General features: G+C 48.1%; 1 protein-coding gene across 1 annotated transcript; it reads right to left on the bottom strand.

Moving 5' to 3' along the window:
• Positions 1-24663: 24663 nt before the first annotated feature.
• On the bottom strand, positions 24664-25101 carry LOC109783896 (uncharacterized). The gene has a single exon (XM_020342477.1). The coding sequence runs from the start codon at positions 25099-25101 to the stop codon at positions 24664-24666; it is 438 nt and encodes a 145-aa protein (XP_020198066.1).
• Between the last annotated feature and the right edge of the window lie 2388 nt (positions 25102-27489).

Genomic DNA, 27489 nt, shown 5'->3' with positions numbered 1-27489 from the left:
CATCTCTTGGCCGAGCTTACACTGGTGGCCACATCGATCCATCGAACTGTCACACATACATGCATGTACTACAGCAAGTTGAGTTTAGTACTTGAGCTGGATGCATGCATACAGTAGAAGTACAGCACAGCGAGTCACTAGTAGCTAGCCACTACAACTTGTTGCTATAATGGAGGAAACACCATGACCGTGCACGCACGCACAAGCTTCCAAGGCACGGGCAGGCAGATCGATGGATTAACAAAGGTAAGGTTGCTAGTTCGATCAATCAATGAAAGCTACTTTGTTATTTTGTCTAAATTAGCAAGAGCTTTGTGTTAATTATGTTTGTTTCACTAACGCTTGTATAATAACCATGCTATTGCTATGGCTATACTAAGTTTTTAGGTGAAGAAAGCGGAGGACTATCTAGAAGTACCGACCGTAAGTGAACCAAAACCTTCATGTTATTTCGGTTTAAACAACCAAGTTCCTTACGTTTGAGTTCGTATTTGTTGCCCTAGGACGATCAAGATTTAAACTTGAGGAGATTTTTGAGTAATATTTATATGCTTATCACACACGTTGTTCAAACCAGATCTCAAAAGGCATCATTTTTGCAATGTCAAATGCAAACAAAAGGATTCTTTTCAGGAGGTTTGAATGGATACTAAAATTTCTATGGAATATAGTACAGAATATCCCCAAGAAAAAAAATCCAATATGACTCAATTCTATGAACTGAATGACCACCATAGGAAAAAAAATTCTAACCCTTGATCATCCCTATGAAAATCCTTTGAATCAAAGATGTTGTTGCTCTTCACCATATTCTCAATAGTTGTACTCTAGAAACTTCACCTAGTATGTTGATCAACATACTCCTACATACAATGTAAAAATCTCTCCCAAGTTGGCAAGATATTAAATGATTCTATAGAAATTGCATATACAAGTGTGCAACATGATAATATTGTTTTTCTCGATTCGTAGTGATGTCCGTTATACTAACAGAGTTTATTAGACATATTGTTTTATGAAAATAGAGTCACATCAACAATATAACCTCATATGTAACAATAATTATTAGAACGACTTGAAATTTTGTACCTCATTGTACATGACGATGCTTACATAATTAATCATGCTAACTATTTCCAAAAAAATTATTTGACGTAGCATTTACAAAATCGTATCGTTAATATTAATATATCTTAAACAAATTCTATTTTTTAATAAGTAAAAATGTTTAGTATAAATTGATGCCAGTGGAACTTTGTGTACTTGTTCCATAGCGTTCATTTATAATCAGTTAATTTGGTCAGAAAACGATTTTTGGTGGAAAGATTGCATGAAAATGTTTGACCATTTCAGGGATATGACTACCTGTGACATCAAATCTGGCTGCACAAATTTGCTTTGGGATGACAACTGGAATGGTGATATTATCAGAATTAAGTACCCTGAGCTTCATTCTTTTACCCAAAAGGAAAGCATATCAGTCAACGAAGCCAAGGAACTGGATAATCTTTACAGCCTGTTTCAACTTCCATTATCAATACAAGCTCACCAGCAATTCCATTTGCTATCAGAAGAACTAAATAATATTAGAAACACCTATGATAAGGACAGATGGCTTTTCAAATGGGAAAGTAATAAGAACATTACCAAGAAGATCTATGGATACCTTATGAATGGTGAGGATGCTGCTGCCACTTTTAAATGGATATGGAAATCATATTGTCTACCAAGACACAAATTTTTCCGCTGGATAATGCTAAATGACAGGATAAATACATGTGATCTTTTGACCAGAAAAAATATGAAACTGGATTCCACTGTATGTGTTCTATGCAACAATGAAGATAATGAGGATAGGACTCATCTTCTTTTCACATGTCCATTCAGTCAGGGATTTTGGTGGAACATTGGTTTTGAATGGAATTCGGATCTGGAAATCAACAATATGATTATTGATGCTAAACACAGATATAAAATTGACCACTTCATGGAAGCCATGATTCTTGGATGCTGGAGCATATGGAACCAAAGGAATGGGATGATTTTTGAAGGGATCCCCTGTTCAATAAATGAATGCAAGAACGAATTTGTCAAATATTTCAAAATGACCATGCTAAGGGCTAAACCCACTCTAAAAGAGGGCATGTCCTCTTGGATAGACAATATTTAATTATCCAATAATTTCCTTGATACTTTCCCTATAGATAGTACCTCCTTGGTTGTCCCCCCAACAACCATGTTTTATTAATGTAATTTGATACCCTTATTTATTAATGAAAAATGACTTACAGTAGGGATTTACCCTACTGTTCTTTGGTAAAAAAAAATGATTTTGCTGTGCGTACAACAGTTAGACATACAATTTTTTTACAATCCTGATTTAAGCCGCACATCTCAGAGAGCTGAAGTGATCCAGCGATTGACAGATGCATATTGTCCAGATCCAGGGGTACGTATAGCATCTGCAATCGCATCTGGGAGTGTCGTACGTATAGCATCCAGGATGGCTATTTAAAACTTTGATAGCATTACTCGTCAGAAAAATGTCATCCAAAAGTTGAAGTGAGCTCAAAACAAGTGTATTCATAAACACTTGAAAACCAAAACTGAACTGAGGTTTTACTTTGTTTGTCATGCAAACTTCAGGTTCAGCCTGACCCATCCAATCCTAACATGGGAGATGGACATGACATTCTAGGTATAGTTCGTACTTCATATGAGTGGTGATTCACTTGATCCTTGCTCTTTTTGAGACCTGTTTCGATGTATCCAATTCCATGATCTTCAGATCATCAAATTGTTAAGGAGGAAGAAGGCATTGTGCTTGGAGGGGGGACTGATAGTGACTATCAAGAGATACCTATGTGCTTAACCCGTTGAGACTAACGTCCAAGAGTAAGATGCCCGGCCCTCCCCCTCTGCTACCATCGCTGGATTGGTCAAATTGATTGTTTAGGCAAAGAATTTGATTTTATGGTTAACCTGTTCGTCTTGGATTGCCATCGCCCGCTAGAACTTGTCTCATTCTCGTAGATTCATTCATGTGTCGGACCACATGTGTACATGTGATTTCCGCATAGCTTTTGTGTATGATGGTCGGAGTACTAACTGCAACCTCGCCTGCCTCAGGGTCCAGAGAGGTCCAAGGCGCCACAACCAACTGCCTCTGCATCCATAAGCTGGCAATTTACTTTGATTGTTAGTCGTTGACCATGAGCAAGAATCTGTCAATTAATTTGATGCTTTAGTTAACTTGTCATTTGCTGAATTACTATTGGTTAAGCAGCGCACATGTCTTTGTTTGATTGTTAGTCGGTGACCATTAGCAAGAAGTTGTAGGAGGTTAAAATCATTTGCCAACTCTCTTTAAAAAAACCGCCAACTTAATTAATGAATCATGTCGAATTGTAGACGCTGTGAACAGATTTGAAAACTACCGGTGTTACATATTTGCTAATACTATCCGTGTACACGTCTAATGCCCTTTCTCATGTTTCTCACTATCGAGATTACGCTTTTAAAAAAAGTGTTTGTTTTGTTTGGTGTCAATCTAGAACAAAATCTGTTTTGATTCCACTCTGGGCAATCTTCAAAGGGATGCTAATTCTTCATGATTATTAACTTGACGTCAGAAATATTAATTTCGTCTGTCCTATTTTGGATTATTTCAGTTAAGTGTGGTAATCTGCAGCATTCAAGTTAACAAATCTGAAGCATTTTAGCAAGGCAACGGTGCAAGTGCTCTTTTGGTGGAAGATGAAGCTTTTGTTGGGCTTGTGATGTTTTTTCTGAAGAATACTGACGATGAACTCAAAAGACAGATGTCATGCGGTATTTGTGATATAGAACTAAATGATTCAGGACTGCAGTAGCTCCAGACAGGGCATTCTTCATATTGTGATGCAACGTCATGATACTAGGTTGTTTCTATTTGTTCTGATGCAACTTCTATAATGGCAGGTTGCTACTAAAAGGGAGGTGAGTTTCTTTAAAAAGTTTACATTGTTTATAAAATTTTAAAACCATGGGAAAGTAGTGCATCACGGAAGGTTCACCACTAGACCCCCCTGATTGCAACAAAACATCCTTTATGTTGGATTTTTGTGGTAATTATGTATTTAACAAAGCTCTCGTGTTTTGCTGGCGCATGCCGTTTGTTCCTTTGCAAGTGCCAGTTCGTTGCAACCACTCTGTCATTCATGAAGAATGTGAAGGCAAGGCTCCATTCAAGGGAGCGCGGCTAGCAACTAGACCCTCTAGGTGGACGCGATCTTGAGCAGCGAAGAGCAGATGCTCCGACAAGGCGAGCGTGGTTGCAGGCGACTCTTACACATGTCGAGTTTGCTGACGAGATTTCTGTCTCAAAAGGCGAGCGCGAGGCCACCACAAGGTAAACCCTCCTGTACAGCAAGTACGAACAATTAGGCAACGGTATAATATTTCAACGATGGGCATGGCTACATATTTTTTTCCTTTTGGTTGAGCACAGTTGTATATTGCTAAAAGGGAATATTTCAATCTGGTTTGTGAATGCACACAATGCAAGGATACTTCAAACAAATGCACGTATCTTCTATATGAAGGTCATCGGCCATTTGGAAGAGAGGAATGGTGCATATATCATCTCAGTTAAGGTCGCTGGAGTTCATCAAACAATTATTAATAGGTAAATGATCTCAGTTATGTGTTATTTGGTTTTTCTTCTCATGTGGACGCTTCATAATGTAAACTACGCAGTGTACTCGGAGACAATCACCAAGGCCTTTCCTGTACAAACTAACCTAAGCCTTTTCTTCTTCTCAAGTAGCTATTTTATTTTGCTAATTGCTCTGCGACTCTGTGTATAGCCGCTAAACAGAAGTCCTTTGATGTCAGATGCAAAGTCGATGAATTTTTTTCTATGTCAGATGCTCTTGTTTAGTGGGACGCTATGCAGGTTTTTGGTGAATGGTGCCGCTGCTGCAGCTCATTGGTTCTAGCTCGACATTCAGCTTTGAATGGACGTCAGTCAGGGACATGATGATCACCATCAAGATTTTGACACGGTATTTTCTCTTTCTAATCTACTACTATAACAATTAGTAGCAGCCGCATGTGGAAAGGCTTGACACTTCAAACTACTTCATGAAATTGTTATCATTGAAACCTGCTTGGAAATTTTATAGAAGTGTAATTTGTAGTGGAGTTACCAGTTCACCGTTGATAAATGTACAATGTAAAGGCAAATAATCTTTTTGTATGTTTATGTTACATTAACTGGTCAAAACGCATGCAGATGTTGCATATCTCTCTCTCTCTCTCTCTCTCTCTCTCTCTCTCTCTCTCTCACACACACACACACACACACACACACACACACACACACGCTCAAACTCATACGCGCGTGATCAAGCAAGAGAGCCCTGGCTCCGAATGCCCACTTGCCTTATTCCGAATGCAATATTTCATGCTTTTTTGCTCTTATAGGTGCTGGATGCATAACCTAAAATTAAGGGCTATCCAGTTGAGTTTTCATCAACCGTGAGCTAATTGCTTGCTTATTTGACATCTTCGATAGTCTGCTGAAAATAACATTTCTTGGTATACTACGTAAGAGAGATCATGTTGCATTTCATTGATCTTCCTCGATCATAATGAATGGACATCTGGCCAATTGATTTATCATTGAATTAGGACAAGTGAAAATGAATGGAAACTATCGGAACAGAGAATTTAGTTAGTTATTTCCACAAACAGTCGATTCTTATATTGTAAGTTTCGCTATAACAGTGAGTAAGAAAATAAATTATGTTCCAACTTGCAGGTTGGTAGGACCACCCTATTTAACCCAATGACTATTTGAGTCTTCATTTTCGTCTGGAAGCTAGGACAATTATAGTGTGAATTTTTCAAAGGCATCCAGTGTTTGATTTAGTCTAATTTAATATACCAGCGATGATGGTATTAAATCTGCGAAGAAAATATATACTCATTTCCTAATTGCATCTTTCGATCAGGTGCTCAGGACCAACCTTTAGGCAAGAAAGTGGGACAATCTTCAGTAGGCTACAATCTTCATGTCTTCTTATTATATCATTTGACTGATGTGTTCCTGTATCATTCTTCTACTTCCGGAGCTATTAGTGTGATTATTTTGACATCATGTCTCCTATATCATTTGACCTTATTTAGATATTAAAATGGTTCTTTATCCAGCAAGGTCTTGAATATTTTTCGCTTTATCCGTTCAAAATTTTGTTCGTCTAGCAACATTCATGGTTTGAGCTTTGATTTGAAAAACAACTTTCAATGTTATAGGAGAGACAAAGAGCAACAAGTCACAGTATATATTGTGTAGTAGCAACATTCATGATCTGCTAATGTTATAGGGTTGTTTCTTCTTTCTTTAATATCTGCATGACCAATGTGTATTTTTAATGTTCAAACTTGCAAATGTCAAATTAAGAGGTTGAGAGTAACTCAAAAGACACGCATACATTCTCTACCTTTTCCCTAATGAGATATTTCTAAAACCATAGTACATGTCAGGTGTAAATTCCATGAAGGACTGATGTTTTTTCTAATTAGTTCCTGAAACTTCCATTGTAGGATTCTAGGATTGGTGAAAAAGCGGGGTTGTTTTCTTTCTTTAGTACCTGCATGATCAAGTCAGTGTGAATTTTTAATGACCATACCTGCACGTCACATTAAGATTGAGTATATTGTAACTTTTCTAACCATTTCTTGTTATTTGCGTGAGGAAAAACTATCAGGAATATTTTTCTTAGAAATCCCAAGGAAGTAATTGTTCTCACTGTGTTGTAAAAACTATCAGGAATATTTTTGTTGTGTGTATACTTAATTTCAGGAGATGTAGATGCTCTTGTTATCCTATATATGTTACTTTTCTCTTCTTTTTTCTTGTGAAAAGATGAGTTCAACAAAAAAGGGGTCCTCATTCTGGCCTCCTTGGGTTGAAATGACTACTCCTTTAATTGATTTGAAGATTGTTAATTTTTTATTTGGAAACGCTTGGAAACTTTCCTTTGTTTTGGTGTTATGAAGATCTTATGCTGCAAGGAGTTTTTACCAAATGCCATAGAGATACTGCTGCATCGACACATAGGATAAGATGATATTAATAAGAATGAGACAATAATGCAGCTGAATGCAGGCGCAAGAACACTGACTTCAGGTGAGCTCATGTCTGACGCCCTTTGCTGACCTCAACAGCAGGTGGACTGACGAATTGCTCTAAAATTGTTGTACGTGCAGAAGCAGAGCGTCCGCGTTCCTGTTTGCCGACGGGGCCAACGACGAGCTGAGCTCGCTGTAGGTGGTGGAGCGCGTGTCTTGGGTGCGGGCTGTCTGTCATGGCCATGTGAGTGGCATGGTCATTGGTATTTGGCGTAGCATGTCGTTGGTTCTACAACTGCTTTGGTATCTGGCAGTACCCTGGTTCCGTGGAGGTATATGAGCGTCGGGTCCATAACTTGCCTTGTCTTTTCCAGGCCGTCGACAATGGTGTCCATGAGCATCTTACCTTCTTGGAGGCTCCGTCGCGGTCGCTCCCTGTTCTTTCTGTTGCTTCGGGTGAAAACTTTGTTCTCGAGAGAGGGTGGTGGGGGCACTCCGGTGGTGTATCCTTCTTCTAGGCACGACTTTGGAGTACATACTTCGTCGGTGTCCGACTTCACCTCCTCACGATGCCTAGCACACGGTGGAGGTTTCCGTCGACTCTAAACGATTCTTTTTTATCACCCTTATATTTTGCCTTGGGTGTGTGTGTTGTGTGTGGTGGTGACATGTTGTATGCCGTTGCGAGTGTGTTGGTTGTTGCTTTATATATAAAGGGCAAAAGCTTTTTTCAGTAAATTTATTTGTAGGCCCGTGGCAACGCACGGGCAGTTTACTAGTCATATCTAGTAAGCTGGTGTCTATCCGCCATGTGGTCGGGCGTATGCATGCAGTTGACCTTTGCTTGCTCGATCACCAGCTCGATTTGCCTTGTTAGATCAGAAGAAGAGACCTCTCTCAACGGACACATAAGTAGCTCGCTAGTCAACCAGTTGGACTTTGTGGCCCCGCAGGCAGCCGGTTTGCTAGAGGCCAGCGACCAACGACGTCCGTGCGTGCGTGTGGCCGTTTAGCCTTCTTCTTCTCCTTTCCCGCGTTGAATAATCCATTGCTCATTGCTGAATCAATGAGCGTTTAGCCACGATCGAGCTAGCCGATCGCATTTTAGTTGACAAAAAGCATGCGTGCCTACACACGGGACTACTATTGCACACTGTTCGATCTCCGGATGTGACTACTGTACACTGTTCCCTAAAAAAAGACTACTGTGCACTGTTCGATTTGTACCAGGTTTCTGGTGCGTGCTTTCCTTTTGTGAAGCAACGGACGTCAACTCAGAGATGTGAACACGTAGATATTGATGTCGGTGCTGGCTTGTTAGCTTAGGCTTAGCTCATGTTGCCAGCAAGGGACGTTACCTAGGTTACCATCTTCATCGGCCGGCCATGACAGAGAACTAGAGGCATAGGCGCGCCTTGCCGCGCCGTCTTTCTCATCTCTGAGAAATTTACCCGTAGCAAAACTGATGTCGGTGGCAGCCTTGTTGCTTGCAATATCATGTGCCGCACACATCAGGATTGTGTTTGCTATGTATCATCATGCTTTGATGATTCCATACCAATATTTTCAGCCTTCAAGTTTAGATTGGTCATGAATGATCAAGGATAATCTTTTGCGTGTCATCTGTCAATGGGTGAGAATTTCCTCACCTCATCTACAAAGTTCTCCATATTTGGTACCACGGAGTTCTTCATTACAAATGAAATTAGATAAGTAGACTTTTTGTTCATATAATCTCCGTGGCGCCCTTTACAGCAAAAAAATAGAAAAGCCATTGGTTACATCTATAGATTTAAAATTTACATATTCCTGCTATTCGGAAGGAGGGAGGGGTCAGAAAACATAACTTTTTTGTCCATGTTTCAAAAAGCTTACCCTCACGTACCTCTATTGCAATGTGACCAACAACTTAATTGTCATATTTCGACTGGCACAAACAACACGCAGTACGTCATCCATCAGGTTCCTTTCATCCCCGTTCTTGCTCTTCAGGTGCTAAGACAATATAAGCACCAACTACATCACTTACATCATTCTTGAGGCACCAACTCCTTGCCCTTCAGTTTTCTGCAAGTTGTGCTAATCTATACCACCATGAATCCATTCTGACATTGAAGTAAATGGAAAGGAAAGTGCCTATTTCAGGAGCATAGTTGGTCCTTCTTCAGTTAATGGTATGAACAGACCAGCCAAAGCCTGCAATCTTGTAAACATTTACAGAAATACAAATTAGCACAAACAAAATTGCTTGTCTTGCTTGTCCATTTAGAATAGTAAGCAGAGTTATGTTCATCTCTGAATTTTAGTTAATCAGACAATCGTTGAAGCATACATATACAATTATTCATACGTAGCACACAAAAGAGCAACTGAACTCTCCTCTGTATAAATTGCCCCAGCAAACACGCACATCAGGCTGATTTAAATAATTGAACTCAAGAAACATGTTAGCACATCGTGATACAGAGGGTTGGTGCCGGATAAGACCAACTCAACGCACAAGACATTTGTTTCTGCTAAACCATCTCACGATCTCATCAAGATCGAGAGCATATAAGAAATACAAGTTAGAACATAACACCCTGATTATGTATTGCAAAGAACATTAAACTAAGACAGAGCAAGTGCACTGCAAAAGATATAGGAAAGACCATGCTTATCTTCCATACTTACTTTGAGCCTAACAGTACTGTTTGAAATATAGAGGGAGCAGCATGAGCACATCAATATTTATACGTGTGGCTTCCTGATTACTATGTTTCCTTCCTATAGAGTGAATCTAATGATAGGTACTACAAAAAAACAATGTAACCAACTAAACTATAATACCATATTAACACTGTAAATATCAATTACTGATAGATATGAAAAAAATACATGAATACCTAAATGAAAATCAGTTATTTTCTTTAGTGACCTGTACTAAGTAAAAAAAGTAACTGAATATTTCAAATCCCTTTGTCCTAATTTAGTTATGGTTGTTGTACACATATCTTATGGCAACAATATTGGTTAAGTGATTTTTCCAGTAGGATTTTACCAATGACTTGGTATAAATTAATACCAAGAAATAGTAAATATGATAGTAGTAATGCCAAAACTTGGGAGTGAATACATGTACTATGTAGCAGACCAAATAGTCATATACCTGAAACGAAAAGAACATAGCATATATTATCATCCTTGAGACTGCAACACTTCGTTACAGGCATCCGAAATACAATAGCCCGAAATCCATCTCCTCTGCTGTAACAACCAAAAAACTCATCAACTATTAAATGATTAGCTTACAAACCAAAAGAAGAAATTAAATGGAAGGATTAAATAGGTAGTTATTAAGCATTAAGGCATTAACAAATTTGAATAAGACATCAAGGCAGTAATCAAGTACACTTCAATGGTTCACTTGGTGTCAGCTATTTAATCTACTATAGACAAATGGCGAGAATAGAAGCAGTCAGCGTTGCACCATATTCGAAAGTGAGAGGCAAAGCACCAGTTCAAGACTTCAAGTGCTTGTATAGAATGCACCAGTTTAGCTTATTGCATCAGCGTTGTTTGCATCAAGATGGATAGAAAATTAAAGATTCAATCACAAATGCAAGAGGATAAGAAAGTGGCAATCCACCATACCAGCAACAACAACAATTGGTGAAGAACACAAAAAAGAAGAAGAGGCCGATCTATTCGCCCTCCTCGTGTAGCCAGACATGTCCCTCCTTTCTCAATGATCTGTCAGATAGATCCGCCGTGCAAGATGATCATGCAATGCCTACGGAAGTAGTGAATAAGAAAGTCAAAAAAAGCAGATCCTCGGCATCCACTTATGAGTTCGGCTACCTCATGTAAATCCATTGAATATTTATGTTAGAACAAAAGCAAGTGAAAAATGTTGTAACGAATCATAACTAAAAAATAACAAAGACATGAGGACTGAATTTTTTCCCCCAATGTTGTGTGTAGCAATGTGATTTGCATACTAACAGGCTAACAGCTGCTCCCTGCAGCAATCGACCAACTAACTGAACTACCATAGGGAAATATCAGAAGGAAAGGAATAATACTCACTATCAGAAACATTAACTGTTTTGCAGAGTTGCTTCCTAGATTGCAGAATCAGTGTGAGCGGAGACGAAGCTAGAATCATGGCGCTCCCCCACCAGCGTGCTTCAGATGCAAGCCAGTGTGCTCTGCACAAGACCACCAACTCACTAGTCTGCTCATCAATGTCTCCGACCTCCGTGGCCACAATGGCACGATGGCCGTATACACTTATGATGATGACCTCAAGTCACGTTAAATTGGGCGAAGATCCTAAATCTCAGCTACTACCTGCTAGAACCTTATCTGCCTCCATCGGCCATGCCGTTGGGATGCAGTGAAAGCGAATGCCTCGAGTTCGCGATATGCCAGGTTGTTCTTCATCTGTGTGAAGCTCAATTAGTCTTGTTTGGATTGTGGTTTATGTCATCCTTCCATGTTTTCCTGGGAGTGCGATTTGAGTTGGACTCTGTTTCTCTGTTTATACATGTGGCTGAAAGAGTTGCACACGCATATCTGGTTGATGCCCTTACTTAGAGCATCTAAAGCCGGACCTCTCAAACCCGCCTCATACGTCTGGGCGGGCCGCCCGGTCACTGTCCGGTCATGATTTTTTGACCCAGACGAGCCTATGAAACGAGCATTAAATGCCCGGATTGACCGGCACCCCTATATCCAGCCCAAATACGGGGCGGATATGGGGGCGCCTGGGCGCACCCGGGCACGCCCGCCTCGTCGGATCCGACAGCCCGACCCCACCCTATATTGCACCAAATCCACCAAACCCTTCCCTCTCTTCCCGCCGTCCTCCAACCTTTCCCACGCCCAAACCCTCGCCGTCCTCCACCCTTGCTCCCAATCCGCATCACCGGTCCTCATCCACTGCCGGAGATGTCGTCCAGCCCCACCCACACTACCATGAAGGAAACTACTACTCACAAGTGACCAAACGCCCTCAAAGTGGGATGGGAGTCGCAACTCTCGTAAGCTCGATTGCCTCATATTGTTGTCCATTTGCATATGCTTTTTGTGTTTGCATTCTCGTGTTCATACATATGTTGATTGCTAGATGGCGGTGGCGTACACTTTATATCACGAGGTGGAGAAGAAGTCATTTGCTTTTAGCCATTATTGGGTCCTATTGAATGGCAATACAAAGTGGAATCAATTTGTCGCCGAGCTCAAGTCCGGCAAGAAGAGGAATAATGGCTCAAGTTCGAACCAATCAATTGGATTGGACAATGAAGACAACGATGTTGTCGTAATGAATGGAAAAGCCACCGTGCCGAAGGATAACCGGCAAGACATGGGAAACTAGTGGGAGAAGGCCCATGCCGCCCGTGATGCCGCGGCTACCAAAATGTCGTCCACATGGACGGGCATTTTTCGGTGAGGGGGAACAAGAAAGAGGAGAGGTACAAGCTCATGTTGTATGCGCAAAAGGAAAGCATGGAATGGGACCGGAAGAGGGCGGAGAAGAAGCTCGAAATTGAAAGGGAGAAGATCGAGTTGGAGAAGCAAAAAGCGGCCATCAAATGGGAAGTTGAGAAGGCCAAGACATTTCGCAACATAGAGGTTGAGAAGGAGAGGTTGCAACTCGCACGAGACGCAGAAGATGCGATGATCATGTTGGCGGATGAGACCCTCTTGGATGCGAATGCGAAGAAGTGGCTTGTGGACAAGAAGATGGAGATCAACGATCGTAGGAAGTACGAGGTCGCGAGGGCGGCTCCGGCCCGGATGCAGGCGGAGAAGGCAGTCCGGATGCAGGCGGAGGAGGCTGCCCGGATGCAGGCAGAGCAGGACGCATTCCGCCTGGAGCACGACGCATTCCGCTCGGAGCAGGCCCCCCGCCAGTGATCCGAGGCCATCCCCCGCCAGTGATCCGAGGCCATCCGTCACGCTTGGACATTGATTTCATTTTGCCATGTCCGGTTTGTTGAACCATGATTTGCTTTGCTTTATTTCGAACTTTGGTATTCGGACAGTTTATATCGTATGATCGATGTGCATGGAATGGATTTGAGGTATATGGATGCGCAGTGTAATATATAAGAGGCCGGCGGGGACTGTCCACGGGCATTGGCCGGATACCATGGGCGTATATGAAGCCGGATTTGCCAAGTCCGACGATAGATGCTCTTAGCCGGCAGCGGGCGTAGAATCAAGAGGCGACGGTCGATCGACCGATCGGGAACACACGTGAAAAGCTAACGATCAAAGGTAATTAAACTTTTCCATGCATGACCACGGTTTCGATGTACCGACCGCCCGATACGTGCATACTTACACATAAGTGCAACGCAAATCAGTGAAAGCCTTTTCCATGCATGACCAAGGCTTCCACGTACTACCTAGATAGAAATGCTAGGAAATCACCCTTTTAGCTTCCTTTATCCAACCAGGTTGGTTAATAGTAATATTGTACTTCCTTTCCTTTTATGAAGCTACATGAATAGAGATCGATCATTCCGATTAAAGCCGGCGCTGCGCTGCGCGCCTGCGCTTTCTTTTTTTTTCGAGAAAACTTTCGATCTATTCATCAACTGTCAAGGTCGGTTTTGCTATTAATTGGAACTGCAAATTAAACAACAGAGGAGAAGAAACCACCGAATCATGTAGTGTTATGTTTACACTAACAATTTTTTTTTTTACAAGACTATAGAAATTCCAATACTATTAATGGTACATGCCGGCCCGTGGATTGCACCAGAGCGGTCACTCGTCTGTCACATGCACGTAAGGCCAACTCCACCGCGCGACCCTATCCTGTCCGGCCCCGTCCGTTTGAGGTAAAAGGTACAAAGCGGGCGGCCCAGCGCGCGGGAGCAAACGGACTTTTGTCCATTTTGTGTCCGCTTTCGACCCATCCGCGGCCCAAGTTTGCGCCGCTTTTGGGGTGAAACAGACACCACGCGGACGCGCCGGCCGTCTGCGCGTGTTCTCCCCTGGCCCGCCCGCCGGTGGCACAGGACGGGCCTTTTCTATCCGCCCCCTCCCTCCCTCCGGCCGCACCCCACTCCACTCTTCTCCACTCTTCCCCACTCTTCCCCTCATCGCCGCCGCCGCCGCCGCAGCCATTGCAGCCATGCAGCTCGGACGCGCACTCGCCCAGCCCCTTCCCCTCGGCGCCGCCGAGCTACCCAACCACGGCCACCTGGTTTGCGCACCCGCCGGCCGGATTTGGGGCGGATCCGGTCGGTCTTGAGCCCCATGGACTGGCCGGGCACCTCGCCGGAAGGCCCTGGCAGGGCCGCAAGGCCACATGCAGGCAGTGGCTCGTCCTCTAGCCGCTCGGATCTGCACCGTCGGTGGTCCGCCGACAGATACACGAATGGCGGCCGGCCGGGCTCGGTGCTTGCCCAAAAGCTCGTCGGCGCACCGTTGCCACTCATTAAGTGCGACCACTGCCCAAGGATGGTCGTGCGCCGCGTGTCTACAACGCCGGAACATCCTGGATGGGTGTTCATCAAGTGCTTAAACGATGGGGTATGTGTTCTTTTTAGCTTCGGTTTGTGCTCTCGGATTAGACTAGTTGTGCTAACTTCAAATTTTATTGTGTAGAATGGATGCAAGTTTTGGTATTGGAAAGAAGAGTACATCGATATATTGATAGAGCGGAATTTAGTACATGTTCGTGCACTTTTAGTTAGCATAGAGGCTGTAGAAGATACAAGTGCACTTGTTGCTAGATTTTAGGCTAGGCACGAGACTAGGTGTGAGGAAGCAACATCGACTTCTGGCTTGAAGAAGAAAGGAGGGTGCAACGTCGAGCCTCCTCCACAGATCAACAATGAGTGCATCGAGAAGGCCCTAACCCAACTCAAGGGAGCAGTTATGGAAGTTGGGTATCTTCTTAAATGTATTCTTCTGGTTCTTTTTTTTTGGCCTTGCTTTACTAGTCAAAATGTGATGATGATGTATTGTCATGTACCAAAAATGAATGATGAAATAAAGTTAAGAACTTGCAAAGAAATGTGCACGCGGACAAGATGCAGCCGGGATGCGTCCGCGCGCTGGGCGCACGGCCACCGCATCCCGGAAACTGCCCGGACACGACCCCATTGCCCTACCCAAACGGACAGAATCCGGACAAAACGGACGTCCGTTTAAGGTCGCGCGGTGGAGTTGGCCTAAGTACGCGTGACTCTCTCATTTGGTCGAGCTTGCACTGGTGGTCACATCGATAGGTCGAATTAGGATATGATTGGATTGGATGGTCACACATGCATGCATGTACAGCAACTTGACTTGGATGCACTGCATGCTGTACAGTGCAGCGTGTTGCTGCTAGCTAGCCACTATACAACTTGTTGGAATAATGGAAGCGTACAACTTATTGCAATAATGGTGATGGAGGCAGCCACCATGACCGTTCACGCATGCAGAAGCTTCCAATTTAGATGTTTACGATGGAGTAGAATATATGGAAGAATGGTTGATGCCCTTGACTTATGGGACGTGCACATGATATATATCGATCCATCCAGGTTTCTCGTGCGCGCGGACACATACTGTACATTTCGATCCGTGCCAGGTTTCTCGTCAACTTTCAACTGCCAACATGGGAACACGTACCTAGAAACTACAAAATCGGCGTTAGCTGCTGTTGCCTGAAAGGGACGCTAGCTACCTTTAACATCCGAACATGACAGACAGTGATGCATCGGTTCGGGTCGCATCATACCCATTCCGTATAAACCTCCGTTAGAGCATCTCCGATAGCAAATGTAAATGTCTTCCGTAGAAAACGTTTTACGGGATGTCTTTTTTTTTTCCTGCGGGTAACGGGATGTCAGTATAATTCAGAAAAGTTGTCAGTCGAATACCTTTCTCAGTTTACGTTAACATCTTTTACTTAATTATTTTCTATAATATTTTCCATTAATCATGACCTTTGGTCAATTTAGGCACGGACAGCAGACGGCCTTGGCTGAGCATGACCGAGGCATCAGAGCAACTATAGCAAGACGCTGCAAAAACTTGACCCGCAAAACGCGTTTGCGGTTTGACGAAGATCGCGTTTGCGGATCGAAAACTAGCGCGGCCGAACAGAAACCATATCTACAACTGCATAATTTGAAAAAACACTTTCGCGGGAGAAATTGCACCTCGTTGACGCGAGTAGTTCATCACATACTACACAGATTTTACATGATCAACACACTACAAACATAGTTCATACTACATACTACGTTAATACTAGTACTAGAGGGGGTCGGATCTGACGGCGGCGAGGTCGCGGCAATGGACGACAACGGCGTCGACGTAGTCTTCCGGCCTGACGACTCCGCGGCGGCCGAGCGGAGCGGGCTCCTCGGGCTCCTCCTCGACGGGGACGAAGTCGAACTCGTCCGGCTCCTCCGGCTCCTCCTCGTCCTCCGACCACTCCCTCTTCACGGGGAGAAGGCCCGTGCCGGAGGAGGAGGAGCTCCCGGCGTACGAAGATCTCGCGAAGGAGAAGGACGCGCGCCGGCGGTCGTACTCCTCCATCTCGCTCCGCCGGAAGCTCGCCGGAGGCGACAAGCCGCGGTTGGTCCACTTCCGGGCCCTGCGCTTCCTCGCGCCGTCTGACCGGACGCGCCGCTCGCGCTCTGGGTCGCTTCCGCCGTCGGATCTGCTGCCGGAGCCGCGTCCGGAGCTCCACATGCGGCCCCACATGGCGGCTAGGGGCGGGGGGCGGGGGGGGGGGGGGGGGGGGGGTCGCCGGCGGCGAGAAATGTGCAGAAGGGGGTGGGGAATCGCGTGGCTCGGCGGCGGCGGGGGATAGGGTTTGGGCCCACAAACGAGCTGCGGAACCGTAGATATAGCGGTCGGGGCGTGCGGTTTGCGGGCCGCGGCAAAAAAAATTGCGGGCCGGACGAATATGCGGGCTCTATTCTAGCCGGAAAATTGGGCCGAGCCCGCATACTCGCCGAAATTTTGCGGGTCTACGTGTTTTGCGGGGTCTGCTAGAGTTGCTCTCAGACCATGCCGGAGCGAGCCCATCCGGTGGTGAGGAGCGGTGCTAGGGTGTGGCTATGCGCACGGCAGCAGGGTGCAGAGGGTTGCACGAGGCGCAAGGTGCGGAGGACTGGGCAAGCTTGCCCGAGGCGGCCATGGCCATCTTATACGGGAAAGGGTCATCTTCCTGTAAACGTGAAGGTAGTTTGAAAAAAATGTATGGGTCCCGTGAAAAAATTGTAATTTATGAAAGGTGTTGAAAGGCTCTTTTTAGCTCTACTTCCCTTAATCGATAGCTTTTTTGGCATACAAGAGCCATTGAAGATGCTCTTAGTTAATTATGCATAACCAGTTTGATTAATTACAATGCAGATTCGACCAGATGCCGCCAATTAGTTAATTCCTTCAACGAAAACCTATAGTATCTTTTCTAGTTTCCTATTTTAATAGGGTACTACTACTTTTGGAGTGTGGATGACGAAACTTCTTTTGCTCCAACAAAATCGTTTTCACCCGTACTAATGCTAATACTGGTCAGATATCAGCGCCGGACAGCGTGTGAACAAAATCGCCATGTCATGTGTCGAACAAAATCAACACGCACGACACTTGCACGCAGAAAACAAGCGTCAAACCAAGAAGATTACTACAAAATCCCCCAGCTATACCTTAGCTCAGGTGGCGCCGTGGCAGTGGCGTCGTCAACTGATGAAAGGGGTGATGGTGGCTGCGACAGTGGAAATGTTTTTGTTTGGATCGTTGGCGGTTCTCCTGTTTCGATCTTGGCGCTCGTATTCTTCACTTCCTCGATAATCCGATGATGATGTTGATGATTTGCTGTTAGAGCTAAACAGCGCATCCGGGACTACGCGCGTGTCACTGGCTAATCATGACATGGTAATTAACGAATTGTCTAGCTACTTGCTGCCAGTGCCAGCCACTGCACTGTACGCGACGGCATCTATCTAAGCTGGTGTTTATCCGCCATGTGATCGATCCGGCGCGTCATCCAGCCAGTTGACCTTCGCCTTGCTCGATCGGCCTTCTCTTCATAGCGACCACCAGTCCGATCCATCACCTGCTCTGCCTCTGCCTTTTTGGATCAGAAGAAGAGACCTCTCTCAACGGACATGGCACGTACGCCGGCGTAGATAGCTCGCTGGTCAGAGCATCTGCAGCCGCGCCCCCAACAGGTTCCCCAAGGCCCCTTTTTAGCGCCGGCGCTAAAAAACGGCACAGTTGCACCCCCCGGCGCATCGTCGCCTCACCGTCTCGATTCCCGCGGAGAATCAATGCCAAGGCTGCCGCGCCGGTCAGCCTCCATTGATGCCTCACGGACGACGCAGTGAAGGCGCGAAGACGTGCGTCCCGCCCGTGCCCGCCACGCGTACACACGGCGGCCGCCCTCCCCCGCCCAAGCCCGGCTATAAAAGCCGCCCCTCCGTCGCCGGGGAGCGCACACTCCATTCGCCACAGCTCCTCCTCTCGCCGCCGACACCCCCTCAACCGAGCTCGCCTCTCCTCTCCCTTTCTTCCAGTCGACGAGCATGGCCGAGCGATACCCAGGCGACGGTGCGGCGGCCAATGGCTTCGGCCGCCGTCACCTGCACGAGGACGAGGCACGGCTCCTCTACAAGGCCGACTACCCGGCACCACCGGACATGCAGGTGCCGGGAACGTGGAAGCTGAGCGCCGGCGGGGTCCCGGTGCCACCATCGCTCACCACGCTGCCCGGCGCGCCGAGATCGCGCGCATCTGGTCCTCGCTGACGGAGGAGGTGCGTAACCAGCCGAGGTACGCCCCCAACAGCAACACGCTGTGGACGGCATACTACGAACGCCGTCACGCCGAGCAGCTTGCCTCCTCGAACGGCGTCGAGCCCCGCGGCCACCACAACTCTGAGAGGCGGCACCGATGGTGGGGCGTCACGCGTCCGCCACAACTTCGAACGCCGCAGCGCCTGGAGTACCCGGCACCCCTAGCTTCTCGCGTCGGCGCGTCTGCGCCTGGAAGCCGCGGCGGATGGAGGCAGCGACCTCCTCATCGTCGGGCTCTGGCTCCCTCTCCTCTGGTTCGCTGGTGCTCTGCCCATTCAAGCCGGAGCCACAGGAGACGCCGCTCGGGCGCCGTACCCGCGGCGGCGCCCTCATCATCCACGAGGGCGGCCGCCCCTCTCCTTCTTCTTCCCGTTTCGTCAGGCCGAAGACCGAGACGGGGTTGCTCCCCATGAAGAAGGAGCACGTCAGGCCATGGACCAACGACGTGCGTGCGTGTGGCCGTGCTTCTTGTTCTTCATTCCCGTGTTGATTAATCCACAGCGTATTGCTGAATCAACGGCCGTTCATAAACAAAATTAAGAAAGGCTGACAACCACGGGACAACTATTGCACACTGTTCGATCTGTACCAGGTTTCTCGTGCGTGCTTCCCTTTGTGAAGCAACGGACGTCAACTCACAGATGCGAACACGTAGAGATCGATGTCGGCGCTGGCTTGGCTTAGCTCGATCTATCAGGTTGCCTGCAAGGGACGTTATCTAGGTTATCATGTTAATCGGCCATGACAGTGACAGAGAGATTAAAGGATCCATGCATGGCACCATGTGGAATACATATCCACTGTACGTGCAGCCATCTTTTCCGGCTGCCGTCCGGGTCCGGCCAACTACCCATCGGACCAGTGTACATATACCAACCCCGTCGATCAATCGTGGCCAAACATACAAGATGAGCCCGGAGTCATAGGTTTGTGCTTCCTTTTCTGAAGCAACGTACGACCACTAATATGCGAATACGTAGATTCAGGCTTAGCTTATGCGAGGGACGCCAGCTTGCTTTAACACATGCCAACATGACAGACAGTGATCGCTCCGTCGCGTCGCATGATGGGTTCTTTAATTTCAGCCAGCCATCTTTTCCGTTCGATCGCCATCTGGCCGCTAATGAAGCGATCGGCGGCGCCGTGACTCCCTTAACTCATCGCCTCGCCTGCCGCAAAGGGAAAACGACTTTGAGATAGGTTTGCCAAAAGTACTCACTCCGTCCGAAAATACTTGTCATCAAAATGAATAAAAGAAGATGTCTCATCAAAATGGATAAAAGGAGATGTGTTCTAGATACATCTCTTTTATCTATTTTAATGACAAGTATTTTCGAACGGAGGGAATACCAGTTTAATTAATAGCATGCTGCATGCCTTGCCGTCGACGTCCGTCCACATTGATGACCGTTAATCTAGTACTCCCTCCATCAAGGTTTACAGGGCATGCGTGTTGTTTTAGGTTGACAATTTAACTAGTTATATATGTATTATATGTGATTAAAAATATATGTTTAGAAACTACATCCTCTTAAGAATCCAATGATATAATTTTGATCACATATAACTCATATTTAGTTAGTCAAATCGATGACCTACAATGATATACTTTTTTTCTCCATTTGACTACACGTTACTTGGGTGTGGATTAAACTTCTGTTGGTCCAAAAAACCATCTTAACCAGGACTAACGTCGGATTTCAGCTTATTAGCGCCGGAAAGCGTGTGAACAAAATCACCACGTCATGTGCCACTACTAGGGAAAAGCCTAGCAGTAGCGTGGGTTTTGGATGTATCAGTAGCGCGGGCGCCCGCGCTACTGATACGGCGCCACAGCTAACTTGTAGCAGTAGCGCGTGTATAACCCTCGCTACTGCTACTTCTGATAGTAGTAGCGTGGTTGACGCCCGCGCTACTACTATTTAGCTGGGGTCATCGCCCCGCGCTACTACTAACTATTTGGGAATTAAAAATAAATAAATTCCATCCATGGTTGCTGCGGCTAGGCGTCATCATCCTCTCCAACCATGGCTGCTGCTGGTCCTGGAGGGGACGAAGTTGTCTATGGTGATGGTGGCCGCCGAAGTTGGGGCCGACGCTCGAAACCTAGATGAAGCTGCTCGTGCTTGTCCTGCTGCTGCTGCTTCTGCTGCCGCTCCTCCTCCTCGTCGTCCCCCCTGCATCGGAATCTGCAGAGCCCGTCAAACACGCAGGCCAGTCAGCGACCCCGATGAAGAAACAGAGGATGCGATGCGCACATCGCGTGGTGGGAGATGAGTTGGCGGCGCGCTTCGCTGGAAGCAGGGCTCTCACCGCCACCGTCCTTGGCCAGCTCCACGGAGCCCCCGTTGGCGTCCCTCTGGCCGCCGCCGCCGCCCTCCATGCCGGACCCTGCGGCCCCGGCAGCGGCAGCCTCCTCCTCCTCCTGGACGTGGCCGTCGTCCGCGTCGGGAGACACCGAGGGAGAGGAGGTCACCGAATTTGGGGAAGGCGCCGAGGTGTGAGATCGGCGGCGGCGGTGGGTGAGGATGGGAATCACGGGTGGGAGGAGAAGGGGAATGGGAGAGTGTGGGAGAGAGGAGGGAGAGAGGAGGGATTTGGCCGAGGATATGGGGACTTCACCTACCGTTTACTTAGTAGTAGCGAGGGGTATAAACCCGCGCTACTACTATCAACTTAGTAGTAGCGCGGGTTCATACCCCTCGCTACTACTATGGCATGTCCCGGGGGGCGCGGTAGAGACTGCTTAGTAGTAGCGAGGGTTAAAACCCGCGCTACTACTATCAACTTAGTAGTAGCGAGGGTTAAAAACCGGCGCTACTACTATCAACTTAGTAGTAGCGAGGGTTAAAAACCCGCGCTACTAGTAAGTACCAGTAGCGAGGGTTATAAACCCGCGCTACTAGTAAGCGTCTGCCTATAAGCTTTTCCCTAGTAGTGTGCTCACGTAAACTACTCTCTCTGTTCCTAAATATTCGTCTTTCTAAACACTTGCCAGTAAAGATAAGTCTGACTAAAAAAAAATTAGATTGGTCTAAACATTATTTAGTGCCCATAAAGATAAGTCAGGCTAAATATTTGACTACACGTTACTTGTCGGCATTGTAGAAAATCGACCAATACGACCGCAAAAAACAGACTAATTATTTAGTGCCCACATTAGGCTGGTCATAGTGGAGTAACTTAGCAAATAACATAGCGAATTTCAAGACTAATTTATTTATGTGGCATGTAGCTAATGAGAAAAAAGGTGTTTAGAGTAATATAATATGATATTGTAACATAATGCAACCCAACGTAAAACGAGTCTACAATCTAATAATGCAATCATATACTATACTACTCCTATATTATTTTGCACTTTGAATATATTATCATAGACCAGTGTTTTATGCATGACACTAGTTTAAGTTAGAGCATCTACATCTGCATATGACAATATGCCACATCAAACGCCCGCATACGCGCCCAGTGCATCCCCGGGCAGTGACCTGTCACTCCTCAAATTAGCAGAACTACATCCGGACATCTCATATTAGATTCTCAAATCCATACAAAAGCATGCAAAAGAAACAACCTACGTACTTCGCAGATGATCTAGCTACTCCTCGGCGGAGATGTCGACTATCTCCGTGCCCGGCTCCGGGTACATGGGCGGCAGATGTAGCTTCGACTCCTCCGCTCCAGCCTCCTCCTCCTCTATCTTCGCGCCGAGTTCGGCGAAGAGCGTGTTGGACGCAGCCTTCTCCTGCCGAAGGAACTGCCGGTTGGCCTCCACATAGCCTCATCCTGCATGGACTCTATGATGGCCTGCTGCTCCGCCATCTCCGTGGCTTGTGCGATGGCGAACTCCACCTACGCCTTCGCCATGTTGAACCCCGGAGCAGGCTGCTCCGCCTTGTTCTCCTCCGGATCCGCCAGCTCCACCGGCTCCGGCAGCTGCTGTCCCTCCTCCTTCTATGGCTCCGGCGAGTCCGTAGGCAGCCCGACATCGATGTGAGCGGCGCACCTTGCCTGGATCTCCTCCATGATCTTCCTCTGGTGCTCCGGCGTGAGCATAGCATACGTGGTGATCTTCCGCCGGACCATGGCGATGCCGGAGAGCGTGGGAGAGGAGGTGGACGGGCTCGGGTGGCGGCGCAGAGATGGGAAGGTGGATGGGCTAGGGTTGGGGGACGTCGACCTTCTTAAATAGCCGGATTTGGCCTCGGGATGAGAGCCGGAGCGGCGCCACACGGCGTCCACACCACGGCGACGGAGGGGGTGTCCGTCGGACCACCCCTTCGTTAGTCCTACGTGGCGGATGCGCCCGGACGCCCGTATCCGCTCCATTTTGGGGTTGGATATGAGGGGTGCCGGTCAGCCCGGACATTAGAGGCCCGTTTGAGGCGCCCGTCTAGATTTCTTGACCGGATAGTAATCGGGCGGCCCGCGTCGGCGTTTCAGAAAGATTTGGGATGCCCGGTTGTAGATGCTCTTACTCCCCATTATGACTAGCCTTAGGACGCATGCATGATACATGCATGGTTCTCATTTTTGTCTTCCTCCAGGACCGACTATTGCGCCCCCGCCCTTTTAATCACAGGCATATCATGTACACACAGCAAAGGTTATTTGCTTTGTTTTTTGAGTAAAGCACACAAGAAAGTAACACAAGGACAGGTCGATCACGTATGTTGCGTGAGCAGCACCCACAAACTAAATACTATAAGAGAATTTTCAACCGGGCATGTCAAATCCTTCTCAAATGCCCTCGCGGACGCCCTAGTGATTGACCGGTAAAAAAATGGGCCATGCTAGTTCCCAGCCGTTTGATCCATCTGGATCAAATTGATTACGGCTGCATGATATCTCCTCATCATCGCTCTCCCACCTCTCCCACCCATGGCTACCCTCTGCAGCAAGCGCATGCATTGCAACACAACTTCATGAAAAACGCGGACGAGCGGTGCGGCAACACCCCACTATCATTTGCACCTGCCATGCCGTCGGTCCGCTCACCTTGCACGAACATGGCAGCGGTCGTTGGTAGCATTGCCACTGCTTCCCTGAAGCACTTGTGGTTCCCTCCCTATTGATGCAGCCCCGGCAACGTCGAGCACCACCTCTTTCAACGGTGCATTGTTTGTTGGAACCGGCTAGCCCTAGCTCTAGCCCTCTCCTCCCTCGCACTGACCTCTCTCTCCGGTCGTGGCTCGAACCAGCGACGACGAGGTGGAAGGAGGAAGAAGAAGCACATAGAGGACACGGTGAGGATTTTCCCGGCGCAACAACGCCTGTTCCCGAGCTTGTACTCGTCACCTCCGCCGACTACAAACACACAGGCGGGAGGGTTTTATACCCGCGTCCATCGGTGCACCACACCGCGCCCCCGACGAACCCCCCTCCACGCACTCCCCACGTCCCTGCGCTCCTGGCCCGCGCTCCCGCCGCGCACGCACGCGATCCGCGCGACCAGGTCCAGCGCCCTGACGTGGTCTACACCCGCGCCCGTTGCGCCAACGATCACACAGCGTGGCCCCGCGCACACACGCGCTGGCTCACGCACTCACACACGCACACCTATGCCACGGACCCGACGCGTCCAACGTGCCCAGCGCGCCCGTACACGCGCCCGGCTCGTTCGACACCTTGACGCGGCTTATTGCCTAACATTTCACCTCCTAAGCCGCCCTCAGAGCAGACATGCATCCTCGCCGTCGCCGTCGACCAGTAGCGCACGCTCCGCCGCCGACGCCTTCTTCCACTACGGGCAGTCACGTTTGAAGTGCCCCCGCTCACCGCACTTGTAGCACCGACCCTTTCTGTTGCCGCCGAAGCCTGACGCCTCGCTGCGCGCGCCGTCGTCGTCGTCGTGAGGACCGCCTCGGCGCCGCTCCCGCGCTCGCCACTGCGCTGCCGTGTACATCAGCTGCCCGTCCGCGCGCTCGCCGCCTGCCTGTCCACGACGACGCAGTCGCTCCTCGAACGCCTTCAGGCGCCCGAGCGCGTCCTCGAAGAGCAGCGTCGATAGGTCGCAGAACTGCTCCATCCCGGCGACCGCCGCGTACAAGCGATCCGAAACGCAGTCCAGCAGCTTATTCACCATCGCCGCGTCCCCCAGATCCGATCCGAGCCCGGCGTAGCTCGCCGCCATGCTGCTGATTTTGCCAGCGAAGTCATCCAGCGTCTCGCCGCCCCACATGCGCAGCAGCTCGAAGTCGCTCCGCAACGTAGCCAGCCGCGCCGCCCTGACGCGACCAGCCCCGACGAAGCGCGCCTTGAGGCTGGCCCAGACCTCCGCCGCCGTCTTCTTCGACGCCACCTGAGGAGCAGGTTTTCCGCGAGCGCGCCGAGCAGGTACGCCCTCGCCGGCTTGTCCTTCTTGGCGATCACGGCCGCCGCCGCGTCCTCCGGCACGACCACCGCCTCCCACAGCCCCGCCGCATCGAGGTTCGCCTCGACCTTGATGGCCCACGCCGTGTAGTTGTCGCCGGTGAGTTGTGGCACCGCCTGCGGCAGCGATCCGCCCGCACCGCCGCCGTAGGGGACAATCGACATCGCCGGTGCGCCCTGGCCTTCACGTGGCTCTGATGCCAATTGTTGGAACCGGCTAGCCCTAGCTCTAGCCCTCTCCTCCCTCGCACTGATCTCTCTCTCTCCGGCCGTGGCTCGAACCAACGACGACGAGGTGGAAGGAGGAAGAAGAAGCACACAGAGGACACGGTGAGGATTTTCCCGGCGCAACAATGCCTGTTCCCGAGCTCGTACTCGTCACCTCGGTCGACTACAAACACACGGGCGGGAGGGTTTTATACCCGCGTCCATCGGCGCGCCACACCGCACCCCTGACGCACCCCTCTCCACGCACTCTCCACGTCCCCGCGCTCCCGGCCCGCGCTCCCGCCGCGCACGCACGCGATCCGCGCGACCAGGTCCAGCGCCCTGACGTGGTCTACACCCGCGCCCGTTGCGCCAACGATCACACAGCGTGGCCCCGCGCACACACGCGCTGGCTCACGCACTCACACACGCACACCTACGCCACGGACCCGACGCGTCCAACATGCCCAGCGCGCGCCCGTACACGTGCCCAGCTCGTTCGACACCTCGCCGCGGCTTATTGCCTAACATTGTTGTCCTCGCCGTCGTAGCATCCTGCCACATCGATGATTCTATGCAGCAGCGCCGCCAGTCTGGCAGATCGATGCCTCTATGTAGCGGTGCCACCGCTCCGGCAGATCGATGCTTATATGCAACAGCGCCGCCAATACAGCGCATCGAGGTTTCTATGCAGCAGTGCCGCCACTCCGGCAACATCAGGCGCTCAGCAACACGAGCGACGTTGCACCGCCCCGCTGCAAGCACCGGCCGTAGCACCAAAGCGTCCTCTCGCACTGCACCATTGGCTGCACCGGCGACACTGCACCGCCCCGGCATGGGTGTCGCACGGCCTACCCGATGGTATCTTCACAGTTATATTTAATATTATGATTAAGAAAGAGGTTTAAGTTGTTCATTCAAAAGAATGACCAGAAAAGGAACGGGTGCATTGCAGGCATCACATAGTGTGTGTCTGGCGACTACATTTATCTTTAGTTATTTGATTTTTTTTAAGAAAATGCAAATTTTGGTCAAATCTTGGCCTAAATAAATGAAGTGGCCGAACTTGAAAACTAATTGGCCAATTCAGCTAAAAATTTACCATTTGGCACAATGCGTTTATGTGGAATTACTAGTTTGAAAACCCTTGAACAAAAAGTCAGTCTTCGCGTAAAGTCGGCAACGAAAAAAGTCTTTGTTGCCTATAGCAACGAACAGCAAGTCCTCTTTGGACACACGAACGAAAAGATTGTAAGCCCATGCACACGCATATCCCCGCTGCTCCGGAGCTCCCGTGGCCGAACCGTCATGCCATCAGGATTATGTCAATGACGACAATCCATTCAGACAAAGAATAGCTTGAACCATGCAGCATGGAGAATAAATTTTTCGTTTCAATCTAGACCGACCGCCGCAAGCCTACACCACGGTTGGTGAGAAAAATTCTAGTTACTCCCACCCATCAACTCTCTAGATGTTGCCAACCCCCTAGGCATTGTCCATCGTATACTATTGTTATGATTGGCCACGTGCATTAGACGTGAACCAGATGTTACCAACTTCGGCAATAACAACAATACAACGAGGGGCAATGTCTAGGAACTTTGCAGCATCTAGATGAGTCATTTCGTGCGGTTAACTGGAAAATTTCTCACCGAGCGCAATGTGGCTTGCGATGGTTAGTGTAGATTGAAAGGTGAAATTTTTCCTCCACAATGCACGATTCAACTAGTTATTCCTCTGAATGGAATCTTCTCGTCCATGCGGTCGTTATGGTGCTAGGGTTTTACCAGATGACCTCTGATGTGTAGGGACTGTACAAGCAGATGGTTGCATGTGAAATAGGACCTCTTCATGGGGCTGGCAACCAAGAGTGGTTTTCCGTGGGGGAAAACAAGGAAAAGCCTAGTTTTCGTTTGGGCCAGCAACAAATAGTCCTTTTCGTCAAAGACTGCAACAAAAAGTACCATTTTATTGTTGTGGGCGTTTC

The sequence above is a fragment of the Aegilops tauschii genome, chromosome 3, assembly GCF_002575655.3.
Source record: "Aegilops tauschii subsp. strangulata cultivar AL8/78 chromosome 3, Aet v6.0, whole genome shotgun sequence".
Classification (NCBI taxonomy): domain Eukaryota; kingdom Viridiplantae; phylum Streptophyta; class Magnoliopsida; order Poales; family Poaceae; genus Aegilops; species Aegilops tauschii.
This window is presented reverse-complemented; position numbering and strand designations above follow the sequence as displayed.